The sequence below is a fragment of the Tympanuchus pallidicinctus genome, unplaced genomic scaffold (assembly GCF_026119805.1).
Source record: "Tympanuchus pallidicinctus isolate F22 unplaced genomic scaffold, pur_lepc_1.0 scaffold2, whole genome shotgun sequence".
Taxonomy (NCBI): domain Eukaryota; kingdom Metazoa; phylum Chordata; class Aves; order Galliformes; family Phasianidae; genus Tympanuchus; species Tympanuchus pallidicinctus.
In genome coordinates, this window is record NW_026294721.1 from 31580879 (window position 1) to 31607130 (window position 26252).

At 39.1% G+C, this 26252-nt stretch overlaps 1 protein-coding gene across 2 annotated transcripts in view; it reads left to right on the plus strand.

Annotated features, from left to right (window-relative positions):
- UNC5C (unc-5 netrin receptor C) overlaps positions 1 to 26252 on the plus strand; it is a 232995-nt gene that overhangs the window by 144741 nt on the left and 62002 nt on the right. For both annotated transcript variants that reach the window (XM_052682108.1, XM_052682109.1), the window contains exon 2: positions 7474 to 7695. In XM_052682108.1, coding sequence (XP_052538068.1) covers positions 7474 to 7695 — 222 coding nt within the window. The remainder of the gene's footprint in view (positions 1 to 7473; positions 7696 to 26252) is intronic.

Here is a 26252-nt window from a genome sequence, read left to right on the forward strand (position 1 = left end):
ATAGCAGTCAGATGAGGAATCTGTATCAGAACTTTTAATTCCACAAATACATAGAGTTAATTATCCTCAGATTTTTCTTGAACTGTATGCTTTGGACTATGCCCCAGAATCTTGTTTCCACTATAAGTTGAGGATATATTTTATGGGCTATAAAATGCCTTCTACCTTCTCACCACAAAGGTTAAGTTAGGACTTGTAAAAAGATTTTTTGTATTATTGTATGAGGCACCTAGTTTCATCTTCATGTAAATATGTTGGGCCATGTCTGTGTGATAAAGGGTGCCTGAAGGGGACTTGAGAATAAATAGATTTAACGAAAAGTATTTTAGCTTAAGCCTTGTCCATCTTTAATTAGTTATCAGGGTTAAAGGAGAGGTCAAGAGCCTGAAGCTGCTTCAGGACTAATGTGTCAAAGAAAAGCGAAGCCTAACACTAAAGAGGAAATGATGCTCCTTAGAGGTTTAGTGATTTTTTGACCCTGTGTCAACCATTACGACTGCTAATGGCAACTGGGGCAGAAATGTTTCAAATCAGACTTTTGCTTTGCAGGTGGTTGGGAAGGAATCTCATGCTGTCATGCAAGCTCATTGCTGAGTAGAATCCAAAAGGAAAAATGTGTTTCAGTTTGCAGACACTATCTGGCCCTGCATATTGTATATTGTATATTTTGTACTCATAATACAAAATAGAAAACTGGAGCATGCAGCCCCAACTGCATGAGCTCTACAAGCACCACCATGTCCAACAGAGCCCTGGCAGTTTTCTAAGTAGGGTAAATGCCTAGAGCTCACACTTAAAGAATACAGCATATGCACTCAGTGAACTAACACTTCTTGTTACTCTTTGCATTTTTATTATATGACAGAGAAAGGCAGATAAAGTTTCTGAAACACTCCTCAACCTGCTTACTTTTTTTAAAACATGAATCTTTTATTAGTTTGAAAGAATTGGAAAGAGAGAGCAACAGGACAAAGGAGAGCAATCTTCCACATGAAAAGTTACAAAAAAATTTCACTGATGCCATTTATTGTTTACAAGCCCTATTTTGTTTTCAGATGCTGCACATTTGTTAGCCTTGGTGATGTAACCAAACCAACCCAGTCCAATAGCTCTGTAAAAGCACAAGAGCAAAGTTTCCACTAGAAGCTTCATAATTAACACAATACGCAGATTACTGCATTAGATTTCTTGTACTTACAACACTTATTATAAACCCCATTGCATAAAGAATGACTTGTTGCTTTTCTTATTCTGCAGAAAGTAGTTTCAGTGCCTTGTGTGAAATTGCACTCTGTTCTGGCTTTTTCCTATACTGAGTCCAATGCTAACAAATACCTGTGCCATCCCCTGTATGTTTGTGCAGCAGCTTATAGTCTGATGGAGTTTGTCTCAAGGCAACAGTAAAGATCTGGTTACAGCACCTTAAATGTCATGTCTGTGTCTGTACCCATGTCTACTGGATTAGCAACATGATCAACAAAGAGCTCTGTCTCTTACAGAAGGCTGCAAGAATCATTTTGAGGATGCATTCTGTCTTTGGATTGCCTCTGATCTGAGTGATGATAAAACTGCCATTGGCCTCAGGAAAAATAGTAAATTTAATTATAATTATGAATTAAATGAACTGGAGGAAGATGCATTTCGCCAGGCAATGATACATAACTTGTGCATTGCTTTATAAAGCTAGTACACACCCTTTAGTGCAACCAAGTAAAAAATACAAATCAGATATGATTTGATTACCATCAGTACAGTTCTACCAGGCTAAGCATCAGTGTGGGAGGAAAAGAGAATGTATGGCCAAGGAAGAGGTAACAGGGCACAAGCTGATTGCTGTAGGTAACGCAGTTGTGCAGGGTGTCCGCATTAGGCATGTCAGAGTGATAATTTTACTGTTTCATCGTCCTTTGCCATGGGTTTAATATCTGACCATGCTCCATTCATATGAAACAGGAAAATGGAGTGAAGCGTGCAATGAGAGCAGTCCTGTTCACTGCAGATCTGCAAGCCGGCAGGAGTACATAGGCTCCTCTTGCTTCTGCAGCTTCCAGCTTTCCAATTCTTGAACTCTCAGCCTTGGTTCATGCAACGGCAAGCTGTGTGCTGATGTCACACAAGAAAGATTATGCTCACTGTTCTCTTTCAGCTCTCCCCAGCTTTCTGAGAAAGGCTGGTCAAGATAAGGTGGATAAAATGAAAAGTATTACTGCATCAGATTTCTGGTAGCTTAGATTTTGTTTATTTATTCATGTATTCATTATGTTCAGTATAGGAGGCCTATCATCAGATAAAAGAAACCTCTTTCCTGTACTCAAGTTGAACTAAAAATGCAGTGTTTCAGATGCCACAGATAACCACGCCCTGGCTTTAGAAAGGGCTCCAGGTTGGCACCGTGCCTGACAATAGATTGCACATTGCTTCCTGGCCCTGTATTGAAGTTGCTTCCTTTGGTGAGGGTAAAAGAAGAAAAGAAAGGATGTATTTGAGTTTTGTTTTGTACCTGTGTTGAGAGCAGACTCCTGCCCAGCAGCCTCCTGATCTACACATGACTGTTCAGTGTTGATGGTTTTCATTCTATACCATGAAGAGTTTGCGTTTGTCTTTCTGAGGAGGTGTCATTCAAGCCAGGTAAGATTGTCTGCACTGAACCCTTGTGGGTGCAGGAGAAGTTCATTCTTCTCTTTCATATTTATTTATTTTGTTTCTGAACAGAACTCACCCATTTCATTGAATGCTCTATCAATCCTCTTCCCTTCCAGGCTGGCTAAATATGATGCTGTTATAAAACTATAATCTTCCCAGGCTTTCTGGTGAAATCTTTCTTCTACGAGATACTGAAGAATAAGGTGTGAGTGCCTCATAGTTTGCCAACCTTGCCATCAGTTTGCTGCAGGGCTGACAGAGTATACGGTGCTGAGAAAGCCACCTTCTCCTGTTCCTTCATAGGATAAGGAGGGAAATGCGCTTTCTCTTTTCAGTAGGCTCCTGGGATGGGATAGGGACAAGAGGGACCTCTGACAGGGCAGTAATTCTCTCCATCAACTTACACATAGCATCTCATTGCATCTTTGAAGAAGTCCTTTTTCTCCCACTTCTCATGCTGTTTGGCTTAATTTTCATGGCAAAGTTTCTAGTTCAGGCAACATAAATGGGCTATAAGGTGGAAGCACGCTGTATGGTGTGCAGGATTTTTGCTTTCATGCTTCCCATCTGGTGGCAGCATGATATTGCATACCCTTCCTGTGAATTAAGAAAATTCTGGGACCATAGGACTTAGAATTGAGCAATTTGTCCCTTTCTGGTTTTTTACGTGCACTGTAAAACAAACCGTTGCCTCCATCCTGAGAAAGCTGTCTTACCAAGCTAGCACCTGCTGTTAATCTCACAGTAAACAATACTCGTTGCTCTAGAAAGCTTTCAATCATAACATTAAAAACCAAACAGAAATCGCATCCATACAGTTAGCTCCGGCTGCCTTCCTCGCAATGCACAGGGAATGATCTTGCCGAGTGATGGGCATCCAAATGCAAATGGAATTAGCTTCACAACCATTCATTTTAAATTGCTCTTGACTCATTCTGAAGTGAATTCCATTTGAGAAGAATTTGCTGCAGGTCTCATGCGAGGAGATAATGGTCCTATCTATTATGATCTAAGCAATAATAGTGTAAGTCTCGCAGTTCAGAAATATAGTGAGTTATACACTGGGCTGATGAGAATTAAATCTCGATATATAGTAATAAAACTAGTGATCTAGAGATGAATAGATTGGTGTATGAAACACAATATTTTCCTGCCACAGATTAGAACAGGGGTACTGGTCCATAAAAAGGAAAGTGTACTATAAAATCTCTTTTTCCACTTGTTATGCTTGAAGAGCTAAAATACATACAGTTTTACAAACAAGTGCATGAAAAGAATAAAGACATTGACATCAAAAGGCTCTTGCTTAGAAAAAGGTTTGTTTTAGCTTCATAGAAAATTAAACTAAAATTAAACTAAAATTTCTATGTGCATCATTCCGTGCCAGCTTCAGTGCTGATTTCAGTAACACTTTACCTATTCCTATAGATTTTGCATTTCATTTGCACTTAAAATATATATATAATTGTCAGATACTACAGAAGGCATATAGAAAAGCATGTCTGTATTCAGGCCAGCAACTAAAATAAAAAATCCAAATTAAATTTATAGATTAAAAGGACTTTTTAAAATTTACTCTCTTAATATGAATGAATTGCATAAGTGAAATCAGTTTAGTGGTACCATTAATCAGGTCTTTTGTCTTGCTAACATAAATCAGTCAATAACAACAGATGGGCTGTACACTTTATTATGTGAAAATAAAGATGAATGTGACATATTGCAGAAGTAAACTTGCAGCTCAAAGTTGCTGAGCACAAAAGGGGATTTGTTATAAGAGGGGAGAATGTGCATGACTTGTGTTTCTATTTGATCAAGGTTGTGAAGAAGCCATGGCAGAATGATTGGCCGTCAAGTTTGCTTGTTTCCTCCAGGCAGAGGAAAAATTGTGTACCTCTTTAGCACAGTTCAATAAGAGCAATATAAATCTTGCTTCTCTATTGACCAATTGGGAGATAAAAATTTTAAATAATCAGAGAGAATCATCAGGAGACTGAGATCAAACTCTCAGATAAGATTTATCCCCTTGTATAGAGAAGGAGCACACTGTGAGAGCTGACCTCCACCTGCTCTATAGAAACAGACCCACTGGGCCAGTAGTTGCAACACAGTAATTCCTCAGAAAACTAAGTCAGTGCTCTTTTGGAAGGAGGAATGGCCCATGCTGAACTGGTCAGGAGAAACTTTGATGGAAGGATTTATAAAATCATTGGAAACATGGCTTAATGAAAGCACAAATTAATTAAATGACTTTAAGTTCTGCTGAAAGCTTGCTTTGTAGAGAGTTGACAAAATTCTGAGCATTTTCAAGTATTCTGTATTGATGTTTCAGAAGTAAATGTGTTTGATCTTTCAGAATAATTTATATGTAATACACTACCATTATAATTACCCATTCACATTGCTGCAAACATCATCTAACAATACATAATTCCATTTTAAAAAACCACAAAATTTTATCTCAATTTAGTTCCAAATCCCACTCCAAATGAGCAGCCTGTGTTTTACCTGTAATCCACCAACATGCGACTTGGATTGGGTCCTGTTTATTTGCTTGTCGGAATACACTTTTCCAACAATTTGAATGCAGCAAGCAAACTCATACCTCTGTCTTTTCTGCAGCTCTCTTCTTCCTTTTAGACTTTCTATTTACATCTTTGCTAAGATGCAGTTAATTGGTTAGGCAGCAGAAGTATTGCTTTAGTAATGTGCTGAAATCTAGAGGTGAAAATAAATACATTTATTCTTCCAGTCACCAGAAATTAGTGAAGCAGTACTTGTTTAATTATGAAACATATGTGTGCTTTGTTAGTTTCCATCTGTCTGCTCCTGATTTGCAATTAAATGACCAGAAGAAAAAGATACATCCTGTGGCTATTCAGGGGAAATGATTCATCTCTAATGTTGCTATGCTGCATGTGGCTGTGGAGCAAAGTGTGTGAGGGAGGGAAGCAGTGGAAAAGTGGGGAGTTACAGGCAGAATGCTGGAAACCCTTTTGCTTCATTTCAGGCATGTTTCTTTGTCAGGAAACCAAATGTCGTGTTGCCTTGCTCACTGAATATCATCATTCCCTTTGGGAAGAACCGGAGAGCAGAACAGAGCAAGGAAGAAATACCTAATGAGAAGTGGACAGAGGACTGCAGAAAGGGTGTATGAAGTGGTCAGAATGGAAAGAGAAAGAGGAAGGAAGGAAAGTGTTAAATATTAAATTGAACTATTTGGAGCACTGGAGATGGAAACTGAATTATTATTGTATGTCACAGATGTTCTCTTTTCTAGAAAAATACCAGGCTGTATTTAGTGGTCCTTTCTTTGTACATTTAACAGCTCCATTGTGTTATTTCTGAAGGAGTGATGTGGCAATGAAACAAGCTCATTAAAATAGGGAAAAAATGGTAGACAATTAGAATTGATGTGAACAAAGGTGAACTTATGCTATATTCCTAAGCAGCTCAAGAGGCTTACAAAGTCTCTTACTGTACAGGTTTCTCCCTGGGCAGCCAGCTTCCTTCTCATCCCATTTCCTTTTCTGTCACTGCTCTTTCTCATCATTCTGCAATGCTATGGCTAGAAGAAAAGCCTTCCATGTAATTCTGGGCATGTCCTAGGTAGGGGAAGGAGCTGCCTGGCATTTTGTCTTCATGAAGACTGGCAGGGAGGAGATAGCCAGCCTCCTGCAGGACTTTTAGTTTGATGTTCTGTGCTGTTTCATTGCTCACCAGCAACGTCCATCGCTGTTTATAGTGATAAGTGCTGCAGAGGCAGAAAGGAGGAGGTTGAGTAGAGCTCTCAGGACCATCGAGCTTATTGCTGAAAGATCTGTCACCATTTGGCTATCTCACCCGGCCTCACCCTCCCCTAATTCTTGCATGCATTGACAGCAAGTGAGTGAGACAGGGGTTGTTCTCAACTCAAATGATGCTATCTCCACCAAATTGGTGTTTTCTGGTGTATAAATACTAAGCAGAAAGGGACAGAAGGGCTTGAAAGAGAGATTTGTGAAGAGGGGAGTGAGAGAAGGAAGGTACGTGGGTTGGGTGTTTTTAGTGATTCCTTCTGTTTATTTGGACTCTTCCTTCTTCTTCAGACTTCTTGCACTGAATTTACTCATGACAAGCAGCTCCAGGGAGGTGCACAGGTTCCTTAAATCTATAGCATGGGTTTCACTGGGCCAAAGTTTCACCCTCTCACAGCTGCCGTGCCCTGTGTTGCAGCTCCTGCATCCTCTCCATGGTGTGAACAGCACAGACAATGGTGCCAGAAACCAAATACATTAAATACAGCTTGACACTCTCATTAACAGTCTTCACAACAGTCTGAATACTGAACAAAGAGGCATAGACTGGATGTGCATTTAGTCTTCTGCTCTTAAAGAAAATTTAAAATTGTTCATCTAAAATGAAAGGCGTTATTTCCTATTTGTTACATCCTCAGCCTATACTTGCTCTGTGCATTCACTTGATTAAACACAGTGATAAGTCACAATAGTAAAGTGTGACCTTGAAGCCTTCAAAAGTTTCTATTATTTCGTTTTACAGTTTTTCAGTCAACTCTCCCAAGTGCTAACATAATGTTTTATTGCTTGTGTTGCTGGTGATGATAACAAAGGGCCGTTCCCAGTCATGTGAATGTGCACATCGTTGTCACATCACATAGAGAAAGGAGAACTGAGGATGTAAAGAAAAAATTATTCTAGTCTGCAAACAGCAGTGCATTTACTCTGTCTACGATAACCTTTTATTTGAAAAACATGATCAGGAAGTACTTGTGAATCTTTGACAGCTGAATTTTGGTTGTTTCATTTGCCCTTCTTGTTTCTTTTTTTGCAGATGATGATTTTTTTCATGAACTTCCAGAAACTTTTCCTTCTGATCCTCCAGAGCCATTGCCCCACTTTCTCATTGAACCCGAAGAAGCTTACATAGTGAAAAACAAGCCTGTGAATCTCTACTGCAAAGCAAGCCCAGCCACACAGATCTATTTTAAGTGCAACAGCGAATGGGTTCATCAGAAGGACCACGTGGTGGATGAGAGAGTAGATGAAACCTCTGGTGAGTTTCCATTATGTCATGAGAATTAAAATGCTTCATATCAAGCCGACCTTTGTAATCTAGTAGCTATTCATATGGCAGCTACTTTTCTTTACTCCTGATAGAGTTGTGAATTCTGCAACTGGCAATACTGAGCAGCAGCTGTCATAGCACAGAGGTAGTGTCCGCATCCTGGTCAGTTAGTAAAATGTGATTTGTAGAGGGTCCTACTCTCATCTGAGCAAAAAACCATAAGGACCTTGCACAAGAAATAGAGAATTTTTCCTTAGCCTAATCTACCCCTTTATTCACTTCTCTAGTGTCACAGATTCTGAGTGGTTGTTCTGTATTTTAGGTACAGACCAAGAACCATAATTTCGAGAAAGTGCTGAAAAATATATGGGTTGTTCCTAGAATAGGGTTTTTCATGGGGAGATCTGGGGGAAAATAGAAAAAAGAAAAAAGAAAAAAATTAATTAATCATCTTCTAGCATGATTCTATGAAGGAAGGAGAAAGTACATGTACGCACAGTTTAGAGCAGGGTATTCATCCATAGAAAGCACCTGGCTATTATTCTGTTACATTTTTCACCTGTTCCACAGAGCCCCGTATGATGGAGAATAGTATGTTAGCAAGGAAAAGAAAGAAATAAAAAGCCCAGAGCCTCATCCTTCCTCAGTCAGTATTGGAAATACAATGGCATTCATGGGGGCTGGAAGCAAAGCTTAAAAACTTGAACTATTATCTAGAGGAAATCAAAGATATGATTGTTCCAATTTGGAAAGACTGGTAATCAATTGAGTTGGAGTAACATGCAAGGAGAGAAGGGAAACTTACTTCAAAAATCAAAACAGCAGTTTTGATGGCTCTGAGAAATAGCAGGATGCTAAACAAGAAGGTACGTTTCATTTGGGAATTACACCACCACTTGGTCTAATTACTTAGAAAAATAACTCCACCAGATGTCTTGGAAGTCTCTTGTGAACTGGCTTTTATTTGTTTCGGCTCATTTATTTGTACAGAGATCAGAAGCAGAAGCTTTTAACAGTACTGTGGTGCTCTCAGCTTGAGAAAGAGAAGGTGGGTGTAGGGAAGAAAGACTCTTGAAAAAATCTATATTAAACTTAGGGCCTCTTTATTTGATTGTAAGAATAGACTATTACAGCAGGGTGGATGCAGCACAAAAACTCAAAAAAGAAATATCTTAATACATCAGCTTTTTTTTCTTTTTTTCTTTTTTTCTTTTTTTTTTTTATTTTTTTTTCCCATCCATGGTAGTGCACTGCTGTGAAGGACAAGCAAGAGAACAGCTATCACTGTTAGTTCTTTAAGCTTTTATCAACATCAGTATTCAGTAGCTGCATTGTGGCTTCTGTGCAGTACAGTCAGAGGCAGCTTTGAAAATGAAGGGTCTGATTTTTCTCAGTATCCTAGAAGAAATAAAACAGCATTTGTTTTGAACTCAGCAGTTATGTGCTGATCTAGAGGAGGAAAAAAAAAAAGTTTCTAAATGATTGTTTTCAGGTTTCTTCTTCTTTCTGATCTGAGAAGGGGAATTAACATTCCATGTAAACAATGAAAAAGTACAGCAGGCATTCTTATGGAAAAGTTAATGTAAGGCCTGTAAAAATCAGTTGTGAATCATGTGCTTCAAAAGATAACACTAACAACAAGCAGTTATACATCCAGCTAAAAACAGAACTGCTGAGTAAAGTGCTGCTTTGTAGTGAAAAAAGGAATACATAAAATTCCTGCATACTTCTTGAGTAAACTGACTTGAATCCCAGAAATCCACACATGGTTAATACATAGTCTAGTGTTAGTGTATTTGGTAAAATTGGTGCAATAATGCCCAATAAAGTGCAAGATGGAGACAAAAGCAAAATTCTAAGAACTTAAACAGAACAACAAATTATTGAGAATACTTAACAATAAATGCATTCTGCAAGCTTTATTATGGGAGTTAGTTTACATTTAGGAAACACTGACTTAAAAACCTGGAGCCAAAATAAGAGCAAGAAGTTGCAAAGCTGGCTCATCCTGTTAGCAGCTTTGCTTTGCAGCACAGCTTACAGGTCTGAGAGAAATGCTGATGTGTGGACATTAGTTTTTAATGCAAGTGAAAAATTCATTGCAACAGTTTTTTGGTTTTTTTTTTTAAATCTCATTCTAGAAGAACTTCATGGTGCTGCAAAACAATTTAAAGCAGAGAATGTAGAAGCCTAGTCTTGAAAAGAGATGCAGCTGAATATATTAAGGACAAATGTTTTGAATGATAAACAGCAGCAATTACATGTAAACAAAACCCATATCCAATTAGAGAACCTACATTTGTCAGTCAGCCTGGTTGACGTCAAATTGTTGGTTAATGCATATAACAGGTGCAACATTTACGAATCTTTCTCTACTTAAAATGAGAATCTACAGCAGATAACAGTGTTGGATATAAATGGATAAACTGTATGTTTAGTAGGAGTAAAGTTGTAGGTAAAATAGAAATGGTTTTTTTCAAAATAATGGAAACTCAGGAGAATGTTTAGCTCCTCTGCTGTAGGAGAAGCTGGAGATTAAGCTGTAGGATACCATGACTTTGAGGATTCATATTGGTGCCTAAAGTGAGAAGGTACTAAACATAAGAGGTGATCAGCTTGGCAGCTTGCACCAACCATCCTGCAAAGCCATTTGACTCTACCACTTTTGAGACTACTTAGGTCTCTTTTGCTTTTTTTGGCTAGCTAGCATAATAGTTATGACACAGGGCACGGTAGTAGCATGTGAGCTGCATAAAGTATGGTGAAGGGTTGGGAGCTCAAGCCTGTGCTGCTTCTGGCTTCAAGCTTGTGGTTAAGGAGGCTGGAGAAAAAGTCCACATGCCAGGATATGCCTAGCTCTTATGTGTGCATGTGTTGAGGGGGTGTGTGGTATGTATGAAGAAAGTGGAGGCAGTTCCCTGTCTGCACGTGCAGAAAAGCTCATGAAATTCAGTCTGTCTCCTTGCAGCACCTCTAACAGCAAACTCCTTGTTTACTCACCTTGTAATAACCCAGAGCTCATTTATAAAGTAGTTCTGCAGCTCCATCTTGTAAGCCAAACAACTGAGAATTCAGCACATTCTTCTCCTGTGATGTTTTACCACTCCTAAGGTCTGTTCTGCACAAATATGAAGAGGCGCACCATGCTGAGGTGCTCTTCGGCTGCCATTTTTGAACCAAGCTTTCCCTCTCTGGCCATCAGGTAGTAAAGCAGAGCAAAGGAACCAGATAAACAGGCAATAAAATATTTGACAGGAAAATAGTAAAGGTCAAGTATGCTTTCTTTTCTGCAGCACAGGTTATAGGAAAGAGAGGTGTCTAAAATACAGGTATAATGCCAGCAATACTTCCTTTAGGAATTGTAAATGATGCATGAAAGAAGTAAATATGCTTTGATTTGTGAAAGATTATATGCTCATGGATTTTGAGCCTGTGGCAAGGAATTAAATCTGTCTAGAGATAATTAACTCTTCTTACAAGGCAAATTTGTTTCTGCCACCAATAAAACTAGAGAAAACAGCACAGCAATAATTGTGTGTAAGAGGAGGAATGAGAGTGCAGTCATACTCTCATTGAAGAGAGCAGCTAGACACTAATAGTGACTATATTAAAAGTGCTAATTTTTAAGAGGAGAGAAATAAACAATTCTCCTGCATTTGCTTATACATATGTACATATGTACATATGTACATATACATGTGTATATATATCTTTTTCTTTATAATGGAAAAGATACAAAGTCAGAGTTATCAGAATAATATCTTACGTGTACCTATGCACTTTGCACTTTGCAGTGTGTGCTATTTTAAACAGTAGGTAAAACTTTGCTGTGAGGAACATGCACAGGGAGACTGTGGGAGTTGTTACCTTCTGGTTGGAGAGAATGAGAACAGTAACAGTGACAGGGTGTTCTAGTACCATTTTATTTAATCAAATTGGCCTGAAGAGAGCCTGGCAAAAAATTCCAGTGATTGAGTCTGTGAAGCCAGAAGCTTTACTTAGAAGATCATTAAATTCTGCTTTAAACTTCAGACTCTCTGGAATTTTTCTTCTTTATGAAAAAGTTAAGCATTTTCATAAAGAAGTCAAATGGGTGCTTTGAAAATCTTTAGTGCGGATCTTTGACTTTCATTTCCTATGTACATGAAATACAAGACAAGTCATGGTCTATTTTTTTATGTTTTACTGGAATATTTTCCCATTAATGTGGAAAAAATATATGTAAAGAAATAAGAACACCGGTTTTAAAAAGTAAAAATGGAAGTTGTTTTGAGGGAGCACATTTGATTTTATGACCAGCTTTCATAAAAGATAATAGCAAAGAAAGTAAAAGGAACTGCTGCTACTGGGGGCAAGAGAATTCCACTGTCAAAGAGTGGGAAGCTTAAGGGCGTCAATAATTATTAGAGAAATTTTTGCACATTTTCCAAATTACTGTGCCTCTAAAAATGGCTATGGCAAAAGATTTTATCTTGCTTGTCTGTTTTTTATGGAGAAATACTTACATGCAGAGAAAACATTCTACGGTGGCAGAAAAGTTGCAGACATACAGAAAATCAGCGTGCACCACTTTAATTTGTCCAGAGGGATTAAATGCTGCTAAATCAAAACAAATACTGCCCTGTTGTACAAGAGAGAGAAATCAGGACTACTGCTTATCTGCTTGGATATGCATTGAAATAAATAGCACCATAAATACATACCAAACACCAAATAGCCCCATAAATATTAAGGTGAAATGATCTATAAACCTTCTCTTGCTCTCTGCAATGGCAGTGACTTGTACTTCTTTCTCTGCTTCAAGCAAAGAGAAAACAATGTTTGGAATACTTCAAGTGCTAATGAGATGAATAGGGCAATTTGGTCAACATTTGGCCTACAACTTATTTTTCTCCGGGAGAGAAAGACTCAAGGAGTTTACTGATTCCCTCCTGAGTGCTCCCAGCTAGCAGCAAGATGGAATAAAGACTCCTGCACCTGTCCTGTGGGCTCAGGTAATGCAAAATGAACAAGTTTATTTGTGCCATCACAGTGGAAAGACATGCTGAGGGAGGCTCTGTTAAGGACCAGGTAAATCACCAATTCTTTTATCCATCTCTGGCCTTCAGAAGCAGGATCTCAGGGGACCTAACATCTACCAGGACATCCTAGTGCCTCTTAGCCCTCAGCAAGGAATAAAGGTAACTCCCTGTACTTCCCTTGAGCTGTCCTTTCCACTCACTCACCACTTCTCCTCAAATCAATAAAAACAATGAGGTTAAAATCTGGATCAGAATAAGATTTCTATCTGCTGCAGGTGGCTTCTCAGACTGCACTCAGCAGGGTAAATATGTTCTTCTCAGACGGAAGTCTCAAACTTCTTCATTTCAGTCTCTTGACATAGCTGCTGCTGTGATTCCTGTGCTTACCTCCTGCCATTACCTTTTCCCATTAATAATGTATTTCTGGATGACTTGTAGATTTGATGAAAGGAGACTGAGCTTTTGACATCTGGTCAGCATTGATCTGGCAAATAGGAGGTTGTTACCTTAAGCAATGGCTTTGGCAGCATGTCAAGGGAGTAGGCATCCAGCTAGCTAAATCTTTAATAGTTCTCCCTCAACAGGAAGATCAAAGATTGACGTCTACCCTTTTGCCTTTAAGGCAGTTCTTGCAGGATGCTGCAGCCAAGACAGCATGGAGAAGCCTCCACAGTGACTATCTGCTATTCTGGCACCATTTACAGAGACAGAAGTATCACTTTCACAGCAGTCTATCACTTTCTTTTTCTCTGTGTGTATAGATCTCATGAAAGCTCTTTTGGTGTTTGTGACATGATGTTTTGAGGCTGCATTGCCCTAGCAAACAAAAGCCCCAACAATTTGTTTGACCTCCAGCTAACATTCCTTGTTGAAGCTGGGACTTTTGATCATACAAAGATCATCTTACACCCTCTCATTTTGAGCAGTTGTGTGCTTATGTCCTGGTATTTTTCATGAACAACAGAAACTATAGGTACTGTTAAAATGCAGCGCTTTCTTGAATATCAGCTATCAGAACTTAATTTAGGAGTTTAGATATGAAATTTAGGTGACATTTAAGAATGAGTCTAGGAAAGAAGCACAGACGGGTACCATTTTCCTTGTTTTCTCTTTTCCTTCTGCATGTTTGCTCTTTTCCTTCTGAATGTATTTCTTCCTTAATGCCTATTTGCTTCTTCATGACCTCAAAAGCCTCCTAATTCTCTTTATTATTTTTCAAGTGTTCAAAATATGACCAGTTTCCCTTAGCAACTTCAGTAAGGAAATTACAAGTGATAGTAAATGCTGCAGTTATGCCTCAGCCTGCAATATTTTGACTCTCTGGGCAGAATACCATGGGATTATGTTAGTATGGGTAACTGCATATCATAAATAAGAATTGTTTTCATTCCACTATTGTCGTAAGCCATTTTATTTTGTTTGCCATTGGATCAAATCCATTACAAACATCAAGCACTCTGATTCAAAATAATTATTTATTAGCAACATATTGCCAATTTTTAGTTCTATACCTTCAATACTCTCCCCTAATCCAACTCATTTGGAGGAAATTTAAAAATGTGTCCACATGTCTTTTCTAAATTCTTCTATTAACGGTTTGGAGATGTGGGCTGGAATTTATACTCTAGTCCATCTCCTTTAGTAATTCTAACTCTGCTTTCTGCAAGGATGCTATAAGTGAAACATGCCTTATGAATGGTTTGAAAGGCTACAGCTGATCCAGAAAGAGCAGCAATCTGTGTTCTCAAGGGACTGAGATTCTATGGAAAGGTACAGGATGTTTACTTACCTAGAAGTATATGAGCAAACTCACAGTACTTTCCTATTTGACATTTTGTTTGGTGCTATTTCAGGTGCCACTCAGGCCTCCATTCTGCCCATCACTCCCTGTGACCTTGTGGGAGGCCTGTGCCCATCACTGCTATGAGAGGAGCTCTCTCTTCTCTCCCAGCTAGCACCTCCCAAATCAGCTACTGTCAGTGTGGTTCCTGGCACATCCTGATCAAGCAAATACCCCACAGCAAACCTACTGTAGGCATTTTTGCAAGAAGACAGTTTTTCCTCTTTTATCTTGAATAATTAGTGCATTTTGATAGAAAAAGAGCCTTTTTGAAAACCTCAGAAGCAACACATATATGCTCCTCCAGAGGATCCCCATTTTCTGGGGAAAAAATTTGAAATGATAATGTTTTTTGAGTTTGAGATTTTGTTTTGTTTTTGTTGTTATTATTGCTTTTTTTTCTTTTGGAGGAAATAGAGACATTACTAAGTTCAGAACTTATCAAAGGAAGGGAAGTTATATTTTTGTGTAGAGAATAAGTACGTTAGGCCATACATTTGCTATCCTGCTTATAGGTAGTGCAAAATCATCAGATGAACCCATAATTTTTTTCTCTTTAGTTAGTAAGATTGCAACAGACCTTGTAGATTTTGAATTTAGCTCTATTGAGTATAGTAGTTATGGTAAATAACACACTTATAATGCATATATTACCATATAATTAATTTCTTCATTAATCATATGGTGCTACAGAGGGTTTTTATCCCTGTAAATACTTGTCGGAGGCAACTTCTAGCTCTTCCATCTAGACACCTTCTTTTAATGCTCGTAGCTCGAAGCACCTCTCTGTTCTTGTGCCACGGCTGTTGTTATGTTCTTGTGCCACTTCCTAACCTGGTGTTCCTGTGTGCCAAAACAATGTGGTGCACTGATGTGTTGGTTTGGGCTCATACTAGCTCCAGTGCACTGAATTTTCTTGCTGTGTCCTGCAAGGTATTTGGGGATGCTAACAGGGGGGCAAAAGGACCTCCTCCTCTTTCTGCAAGTTAATTCTGCTTGGGCTCTTTCTGTGAGTAATTATGGGCTCATGAGAAGAGTGATTACAAATTTTCTGTGGGTTTGCCATGTATCTTTGTGCAAATCATTCCACTTTTCTGTTATTTACCTCTGCTGAGTTCTCTGGACAAAAAGATAAAAGGGTATTTGCGCTTTATAAGGCCAATGAGTTTTGGCTTTGTTTGGCATGGGAAGTGAGTTTCAATTGCTTTCTGGATACAGGGATGGAAGAGAAAGAAGAGCAGAGCCTAGACCTTGTGTGCTGCCCAACAGAAGGGCTGCAGCCAGCAGCAACCTGAGAAGGGATGCTTGCATCCTATACATGTAGGTTTCTTAATTAATAAAATAATGATTCAGTCTGAAGTCTCTTCTTTAAAATCCCTGAAAGTATTCAGGGAAATAGAAGGTTCAAAATATATCTTACCTTTTCTTTGCTGAGAACAAGTGATAGCCCTATTTTCACTAAGCAGACAGGCCTCCAAATCATTGCTCAGGGGGCAAGGCAGAGTAGCAGATGTCACACACTGCTCTGCTCCATGCAGGACCTAATTCTGTGCTGCCTGTATGGGTTCACAGCTTGTACTTGTTTTGTCCTTCCTGTGCGTTCCTTCTTCATACTTACTGAACAACATGATGTGATGGGTACCATCACAGCTGCCATTCGCTGTTCTTTCTCATCATGTTTTAATGGAGTGCCTTTCACAACTCATAACTTCTCATCCTTCCTCATATTTTGATTGTGAGAGCAGAAAAGATGTCTTTCATCAGTCTCTTCTGCATCTCTTCATCCCTCTGGACACTGATCTTTGGGCCCTCATGACCTCTTCTATTATTTAGTCCTAGCTTTTGATTTTAGAGAGGATTGCAGTTGTCTGATTGCTGCTTTGGGCTTCCCAGTGGCTTGCGTAACAATACCTCTGCAATGAGTGGGATGTGGGAGCAGGCAGACCTTCAGGTTTACCTGATGAAAGTCGCTTCACTTAGTGCACTGGGCCTCTCTGAAAGCAGCTGCTTAATTTATTTTTGATACAATAGTCAGCATACCCCTAAGTCAGCCATGAAACGAACACAGAACAACAGCGACAGAAAACGGTGCGGCTGTGACACATCTCCCCCAGCCTTCTGTTCCCATGTAAGTAGGCTAAAAAAGGGAAAAACATTTTGAGAAGGCTCCCAGGTGACCCTTTGTGTCATGTCGTGTTTGTCCTTGGTTCCATAATATCTGCACCAGCCACTGAACCATCTCACTGCATCAAGCACACAGAAATGGGGCAGCCTCACTTCATCTTTGCTTCTCAAATCCGTTCAGAATGGATGTAGTACATGGATGCATATATGCATGTATGTGCTTTTTTGTATAAATATGTCAGTAAGTCATTAACAAAACAACTTGATGTACATTTTTACCTTAAAATATTACAAATATATTTATTTAAAGATATACACACAAGCCCATTTATTGTTTCTTTCCTTTCCCAGCTCTTCCACTATGCAAAGAGAATGTAAACACCCTGTTCAAAATTCAGATGCTCTCTGGTGGCTTCCCAGATGTTTGAAGTTCAATAGAATTTTTTCCCCCCTAATTTCCTCCCTTCTTCTAGTGAAGTGCTAAACAACCATTATTCTTTTTTTTTTTTGCCTGCACATTGAGATTCATCTGTAGGCTCCAAACTGCCTCAAAAGTGCTTCAATTTTGCATGAGCACTAAGCTGGGGACTGGGAAGCATTACCCACTGCTGAAGGCCCAGATCATTAGAAAGAGCATGTAAATCCTCTGAACCAGAAATAAAAAGTGCGCAGATTTTCTTTGTGAAGTATCAACTGCAGCTTTATGTAAAACATGAACCTCTGGCAGGATTTTTTTCCTGGCCTTTGGAAAAAAAAAAAAAAAAAAAAAAAGCAAAAACAAGCAAACAAACAAACAAAAACAAAAACCCTAAAAGCAACAGTATCTTTTCTCAGGCACATGTGCCTCAACCCAAAGCAGGGAAAATTGGGCTTGGACTCAAAAGCTGCTAAGAGCTCATCCTCTAGCTTCCCTGCATGGGTTCCCCTCTACCTTCTGCTTCTTCCTTTCTGGGCTGCTGTGCAGTAGGAAGGTTTGGGTGGGAGCTTCCTTGTGCATTTCTTTCTACTCCACCTCAGGGATCTAAAATGGCGATGGCTGTGGTAGAAAACAGACTTATACTTGCAGCAGTTTTTCTGCAGAGTCCTGCTATACCAAAGCATGATTATTTCTTTTATACTAGGAAGAAGAAAAAAGAAAAAGGGGGGGGGGGGGGGGGGGAAATAGCAACAATAAGCACACATTGTTACTTGTGGAAGAGAACAGCACATTTTGGAGCAATTTGCGCATATTAACACAAAAATACCATGAAACAAAAAATAGCTTCCATTTTTTAAATAGTGAGGGGAGGTTGTTATTGTCTCTGAGATGTTTATAGGTGAAAAACAGCAATTCAAAGTAATTTTGAAGTATTGAACATATAGAGAACACCAAGGTGTCTAGATAATCATGGAATTGTTTGAGTTGGAAGGGACCCTTAGAGGTCATCTAGTCCCACTCTCTGCAATTAACAGGGACACCTACAGCTAGATCAGATTGCTTAGAGCCCCATCCAGCCTAACCTTGTAGATCTCCAGGGGTGGGGCATCTATCTCTCTGGGCAATCTGTGCCAGTTCTTCCCTACCCTTCTCATAAAAAAACATTCTTATTCTATCCAGCTTAAATATTCTTTCCTTTAGTTTAATATCTCCTTGTCCTGTCACCACAGACCCTGGTAAAGAGTCTGTCCCCTTCTTTCTTATACTACTGTTTAGATACTGAAAGGCTGCTATCGGGTCTTCCTGGAGACTTCTCTTCTCCAGGCTGAACAGCCCCAGCTCTCTCATCCTGCCCTCTTAGGGGATAGGAGAGGGACATCGCACCTGCCCTATGAGGATGAGCCCACACAGCCATTGCCTGCAGCCCACCTACTCCACCCCAGCAGGGGCCAGGGCTTGCATTTGTTTTCCACCCATATCCAAGAATGCAATTTTGAAATCTTTCTTGCATCTTACAACACTCGATCCTTTAGATGTTAATGGGAAAAGAACAAAAACAGCTTGTTTTTACTAAAAGAAAATAAAACCCAAACAGGATGCGCATTCTTTAATTCCAGTTCAAAGTAAAATCTCTCTGAAGACAGCCCTTTGTAATTTCTGTGGAAGTGAGTAAGTCAGTTAAAAAACAGCACAGGAATGAGGATTTTAGCTCAACCTACTGCTGTTAATTGGTAATTAGATACCCTAGCTAATGTGCAGGCTAGTGCAAACCTGATGTAGGTTTTAATGCAGAATTTTCATTAGGCTGTTCATCTGTACTAATGTGAGTCAAAGATGTATTTCTTTCCTAGGGAGAAAGTTATGAAGAGACCACAAATAGCTGGAAGCCTTTAATTTAAATATTTGAGCTAATATTTGTGGAAAATTGTTTGTAATCTGCCTTCAGTTGCTTTCTACCATCAGCCAGCCACCAGTTGGGGAAAAGCAGCATCAAAGCAAAAACAGGTGTATGCAGTCACAAAGGAGAAGGATTGCTGAGTATTAAAGCTGTTTGCTTTTTTAAAATATCTCTAGATATCTATGTGCCTATTTATCTTTTGTTGAGATTGCCACTGCTTTATGTAGAAAATAAGATATAGGCAAAGTGTGCCGTTATGCAATCATCTCTGTCCCATTAGGATGCACAGAGTACATTTTTCTCAGCAAGAACTTTAATATTTGAAGCTGTTCTTCTTGTACATAGCCTATTTATTCATTTTAAAAACACCACATTCTACAGCATAAGTACTGTGATGTTTTGGAGCAGAATTACTCTGTGACTGTGAGAGATCCATCTCTGCAAGGGAGTAAATAAATTCCATCCTGTGCTGATTTTATGGTTACCTGTGTAAAAAGGTTATTTCACAAAGGTAAGTGATCAGCCTTCTACTGCAGAGGCAGGTTTCTGATAGCACCAGTGATAAGCAATTACATAAATCAGACGGATTGTTCCAGACTATCACTAACTGCAAAGATCATCGCTCTTGGCTTTGGTCATGTGAATTGTACCATCAGAGAACAATATAATGACAAAGGACTGTGTAATGAGAAACAAATCTGTTAACTTCCATTAAGTCTGTTTATGGTCATACCACTTTGGTGTATGGGCTTGGCCACTTTGACAAAGTCAAAAATATGAGACTGTTTTAAGAAATTTTGGATGAAATTTTTTGTATGAAATGTAAGACAGATGGGGCCTATGAGAACTAAAAATGCTTTCATCCATTTTTGCCAAATTCTGCAGAGATGATGCAGCCTCTTCTGAAATAATAGCAAAACTCCCATTTTAATTTTTGGTATCAGGATTCTCTTTCCACCTTTGTCTTGCTTTAAAAGGCACATACAAGCGTGTTGTTAAAATACAAGGGCTGCTCTGGAAGTAAGAAAGTAAGGCTTCCTATTTTATTATATTCGCTAACAGTGTCAGATGTGGATGTTCTTTGTATGGCAGTAGAGGCTGAACCTTCTCACCGATAGTCCATGACATTTTGTTGCCATGTGGCTTATAGCAGCAGAGGAGCAGTCTGACAAAATAATGTCTGACACAGGAGTGCATATGAAGCAAAGGTGTGGCACTGAACTTCTCCATGTGGAAAAAAAATGACATTCATTGATGCTTGATGAACGTTTATGGGGACTAAATAGTGGATGTGAGCACAGTGATGGATGTTGCATTTTAGCAGTGGTGACAGTGACAGTGGCTTTCCTCTGCTGGTGTAGATTTTTAGGAGTGTGGCATGCAGGCTCTTGTTCATCGCTGGTGGAAATGCAGAGCTAATGCTGGTGGCTGTGTTGAAAAAGAGTGTGTTGTAGCTGAGAATTTTCTCTATCAGCTAGAGTTATTGTGCTCTTTGTATCTGTTATAGTTTCCATAGAAATAAATAGGAGGCATTACTTTCAGGGTGACCTATGTACTGCCTGTAAGATGTGACTGTAGCAGCATAGCTGTTTTGCTGCTGACTCCCCAAAACCTCATCTCTATCCTCAAGAAATATGGTCCCTGACCTCTATTTCCCCCCCTGTATTTCCCTCCCTCCTCCCTTCCCTAACACAAAAGGAAATTTTGTGGAATTTAGGGGAACCTATGACTGTCTAAGGAAAGAGAGCCAACAGTACTAGCAGCCAGTTTTGGCAGACTGCTCTTAGTACTGACTTCAAGACATTAAACTTGTCAAGGGTTGCAAGTTGCTTGCATGCAAATTAGATATATTTCCACACTTGCAGTGGCTGTGAGACACCTGCAATCTATATGCATGTATCACAACAGTGTCTTTCTCCAGATCAGCAGCTCATAAAGTTCAGTCTCCTTAAGAAATGAGTTCTATGGCATATGTGATTGCTAATTAATGAAATACCTTTCAGGCAAATGAAAGCACAAAAGCACAAAAATTATCTGAATTTCCACTTATAGAGAAAATAAATTATGCATCCTATTTCTTGGAGCTCGGAAGCACGGTTTAGTGTTGTAACTAAATAGCTTCTGGTTAGTACTGTGCCAGAGGGTCAAACACATGCCAGTATAATGCTTCCACAAAAATTGCTCTGTCGAAGTCCTGAGGAATAGTTTCACACACACAGGGTATTAATATCAAATGCCTAACATTTACAGAGGCCAAAATACATTGAAATCATTTATTGGAAAAGCCATGCCCAGTAAGGTGTGGATACTGACTTTGAAGCCTCAACTGACTCCGGACTGGAAAATTGCATTTGATTAATTGCTAATATTCTGATATTTTCAGATGTTTACAGTGATCATTTTTCACCATAAGCAGTCATATACAGTTGCAGAACCTTATATTTTTGTTTCCCTCTGGAAAGAAATGGCTCTGACTGGCATATTTGCTCCAATTAAAATCATTGGGAAATTTGCCAACTACTTGAGTAGGTGCAAGATAGAACCCATGAGTTATTATTGCAGTTACTAATAATGTACCATAATATCATACAATTACATTACATTTGCATACATTTAAAATGATAATATTTTTGCCTCTGAAGACCAGATTATGTACCTCACAGTTTGCAGAGCCAGCTAATAACTTAAGCACTTGGGGACTGTGTGAATGGAGTGTGTCTGTGTTTGACTGTGTTTCTAGGATACAGCTTATAATAAGATAGCATGTATATAAACCACAATCTCCTCCCCACTTTTTCTTTTCCTCCAAGAGGGGTAGTAATTTTATTTTGATGGGTACTCTTAGCCCGTGCCTCTCCCCCACTTTCATGCAGCTGTGCTCCCTAGCAGCAGGCGTGCTGAGCACGGCTCCCATTGCTCTCTGCCTTGCTCTACCCATTCATCTCCTGTTAACATGCAAATACAAAAATATACAAACTTCTGGTTTCCTGCTGCTCCATTTCAGAGCCCAACTTGTGTCAGTCTCAAAAATACATTTAATTTATTGACATTAATAATTGTGTAAATTGTGCTCCTAAATATGCAGAACTTTTCATTCTTGGAGAACCTATTTAATTTGCGAAATGTCATCACAAACTGATTATTATGAGGCTCTGAGCCTTCTTATAAGCCAGCCCTTGTCTTAACTAAATAATTAGTCTCCTAAAGGGCTTTGGACTTCTTTTTATGGAAAGCGTAACAATGTAACATCTTTATCTGATGTCATATTTAAGTACTTAAAGGTCTAATCAGTGTGTTTAAGTAGCCTGGCCTTGAGCAGGCTCTCTGACATTTTTGTAGCCCAACTGATCCAGAACCATATACTCAGGACTAGGGGAAGACAACAGATTTTTCCAGTTTTGTTGTGTTGCTGTTTGTCTGTTTGTTTTTTTCCCAAAAGATTTTCATTCTTCCTTGCATTCAAGTTCTAAAACTTCTCACATCGCTACTCTCTTGGGAACTTTGCTGAGCCTTTTCTCATTCACACGGATCAGAAGACAAACACTTATGCAGAAAGAACCCAGCAACCCAAGAATGTGCTTTTAAGGAATTGTATTTTTTCAGTGTGCAATCACCGTTTATTTTGGAGAATTGCTTTAAATTACATTGATTCTCTGTATTTTTGTTTTAAAGCTTCTTTCTTCACAATCTTCTTGTTGCCAGAAATAAGGTGGTCATAATTAGACCCAATATCTTCACTTACATGTGATAGATACCCAAGACTCAAGTGGGCTGCAAGTGGATACGGAAACAGTTCTCAGTTTGCTGAATGCAAATCAAGCTTGAATAGAGCAAGCAAATACCTTTCTCTCTCCCGTTTGTACTAACTGTCACAGGCAGAGTAGGAGATAGAAGTCCTATGTTGATGCTCTTTGTAGATTTGCGCATAACGTTATGAGGGACCTGTTAAGCTCCTTAGTTGCCTACATTCCTGTTGTTTCCCTTCAGTTGTGTTTATTATTGCATTGCTTTAAAATAGGAAAATCATAACTTCTTTCAGATTGTGGCACAATCTAAGGAACTGTTTTAATTTTGGATTTTTGCATCCTGCTCAGGTGTTGTAAGAAAGTAGGGTAAAAGCATGCTGCATAACTTCACTTGCTGTATAGTTAGCCGTGTGAAGAACTAGACTGAGAATATCAATGTATTTCTAGTAAAGAAAGTAAAATAGAAGAGATATTGTATGAGAGAGGGTGACATTTTGCTACTTATCACTATAGAAAAGTAGATTGAAAGGAATAAAATGAAGATGACTGTTTGAAGTCATCATCCTAAAGCTGTCTTGTGCTAGCTCTACATGTGAAGTGTACAAGCGATATATTGCTGAATGAAAGCAGACATACTGAACCACTTTCTCTATGAAATCTGATGTACAGCAATCTGTCAGGTGGTAACGAGGCTTTTGCTATCTGAAGTACCTTTGTAAATTCCTTCTTTGTAACCTAGCCTCAAAAGGCATTTCCTATTCAGGTTATGGTGAGGCGTGTTAGCAGAAGGAATAAGATTGTGTTTTGATGCAGCAAGAGAAGGATACCCCTCTGTGCCTAACCCAGAGTCTGAAGCTGGTGAGATGTTCCTCCTAAATCATTGTGGCTCTTTGTGCAAAGTGCAAAGATGCCCATGAGCAGTACTGGGAAAGAGTGATTGCATGTGTGCCAAGGCAGAGGGAAAAGTAGCACAGAGTCAACAGAGTCAACCCTTATATATACCTCAGATCCTTGCTCTGCAGCACAGGGAACAAATCAGTATAGTGGAGATATCACTGTGGTGAATTTCTACATTTTTGTCACCCTAAGATCTGGTCATTGATCCTTATATCCCAGGTGATAACAAAAAGTCACTATTTGCTTTGATAGATTCTGAATTTATAAAAAACAATTCACCTTAGAGAAAAAGACACTTTTTTTTTTTGCTTGTAAGCAGAAGGAAGAAGCAGCTGAAGGTATGCTACTCTTTGGCCATGATGTAACTCTTTGTAGTATTTGATGACAAAGGCCAAATCAATTTCAACCTCATACCTATCAGTACTTTATGGCTCTCCCAAACGATATTAAGTGGAATAGTTTATAATTCTGAATTTGAATTAGAAAACATCTTGGAAATTCAGAGAAAAACATTCTGTTGGTATTGTTCAATGTGAGCTGTTTTTGTGTGGCTTTGTATCTTCAACTGGCTATCAGAGAAATGTGTTTGTGTCACAGATGTTAAAAATATTTCATAATCACTATTATCCAAGACTGTCGTTACGAGCCTGCTTGTCTCAGCCTCCGGGTAACATAGTCCACTGTTCCATCAAATCCTGTCATAATCAGCCATAGTATGAAAACATAATACTATAACCTTCTAAAGCTCCCTGGGCTAGTGTTATAAAAACTGGGAATGAACTGAAGTAATCTTTAGGCAAGCTGCAGTTGCACAGGGAAAATATAAGGATTTTATGCATGTAATGTATATGTTCCCTCCTTCCTCTCTTTATGTTCTTCTCAACAGGACAAAAGCTACCCCTCAGACCCCTTCTACAGCCAAATTAGCTCATCAAAGCAGGACAAGTTTATAATATAGTGTTTGCTGCATATCAGGTGTCCACACACCACTTTGATTTTTGTTCTTTGAGCTCAGTTGCTATGTATTTCATTTCAAGAGGGAAAGCTATTAAGTGTTTTCCCCAAAGTATCTGATTATTCAATGGCTGAAGATGTCAAGGATAATGAAATAAAAAAAGAGCAAGGCTGTGATGGTCTCTAGCAGGAAAATGCATCTCATTAGAAGGCATTCCCAGCAGAGAGGCCTGTGATATTACATGCATGAATTCCTTTCTACTGGTGTTAGCTGAGTTTTGGAAGCAAACAGCATGGAGCCCCAGTGACAGTGCATGGGTGTGTACAAACAGTAATTAATCCTTAGCTCCCTGAATGGAGCCTCTATGAGGCTGGAGGCAAAATCAAAGGGCTCGCTTGAAGAACACGCAAGCCGTCCAGGCAGGAGCATTCTCAGCGTGAATATCACCTTGTACTCTGTGTGGGGACTTCAAGGGCTCAAGACTGTGCTCAGCAGAAGGGCTCATAGCCCAGCCTTTGGTGTATGGTGATGGGAGATCACTGAGCAGGCTGTGAGCCAAGGACCTTGCCATTCAGTTTCCTGGCAGTTCTAGAAAGAAAATCAGTCCTGCTACACAAAATATTTGCCTGTGGAAATTTTGTATTCAAGGCTGTTTGCGAGAGCACAGTTCTGAAAAGGTGATGGTGTTTTATGCAGGCAAACACATGTTAATGATTTGTTGGTACTTTGGCGTTGACAACAAAGACCAAATACATTGACAAGGAGTGCATACACCTCCTTTCTATCCTTTCTTTTGATATCTTGTTAGGAATAAATAGTATTTTGGAAGGCTATGCCTTTTTATATGGAGAAAGAGGATGTGTTGGTATGAAATTCAGTGGTGGCTGTTAGATGATTACTATTACCAACAATTCCTGCAGCGGTATCTGAGACACCACAACACTTCCTTGCACTAAGAAGTAAAAGAGCTTCCAACAGAGTACTCTGTGGTAAATGTGGCCAAATCTGGTGGTCTGCTGGTAAGAGCAGATGTGTTTAGGGACTGCATTGAGATGAACTGTGGCCAGGGAGGCTGTCAGACACTGAAGAATATTGTAAATGTCTTACAAAATCATCTAAAAAATCTTGCAGTATTTCCAGAATATGTGGCAGTAACAGCTCCCAAACTGACATCTTGCTATAACTGTGCCGCAACACTTGTGCCCATCATTACAGAGCACCAGCACATTTTCTAAAATAGCAAAATCTATTTTCCTGTGCAGTTCAGTGTCAGAGTGAGCAGGACATTCTCCCCATGGTTTATCTGTCTAGCCAAAGAAGGTAAAATGCAAGAGGGCTAAGGGAGTTATATAAGCTGAATGATTCTATAATTTTCTGATATTTGTATGAAAATAAAACCAGGTTGGATCATCATTTGATGTAAATCATCCTGTGGGCATGATACAATTTATGTCAGCTGAGGTGCTTATCCTTTTCTTTGTCAAACAGACACATGATATGTATAAAATCATGATGAGAGTGATTTATTTTTCAGTAATCATTTCTTCTATTTTGCAAACAAATTGTTGCTTTTCTTCTTTCATATCCTTATTGCTGCAAGATGGTCAGAGCATCAGAAGGTCTCAGCCTTGCAAGCAGACTTCTGGT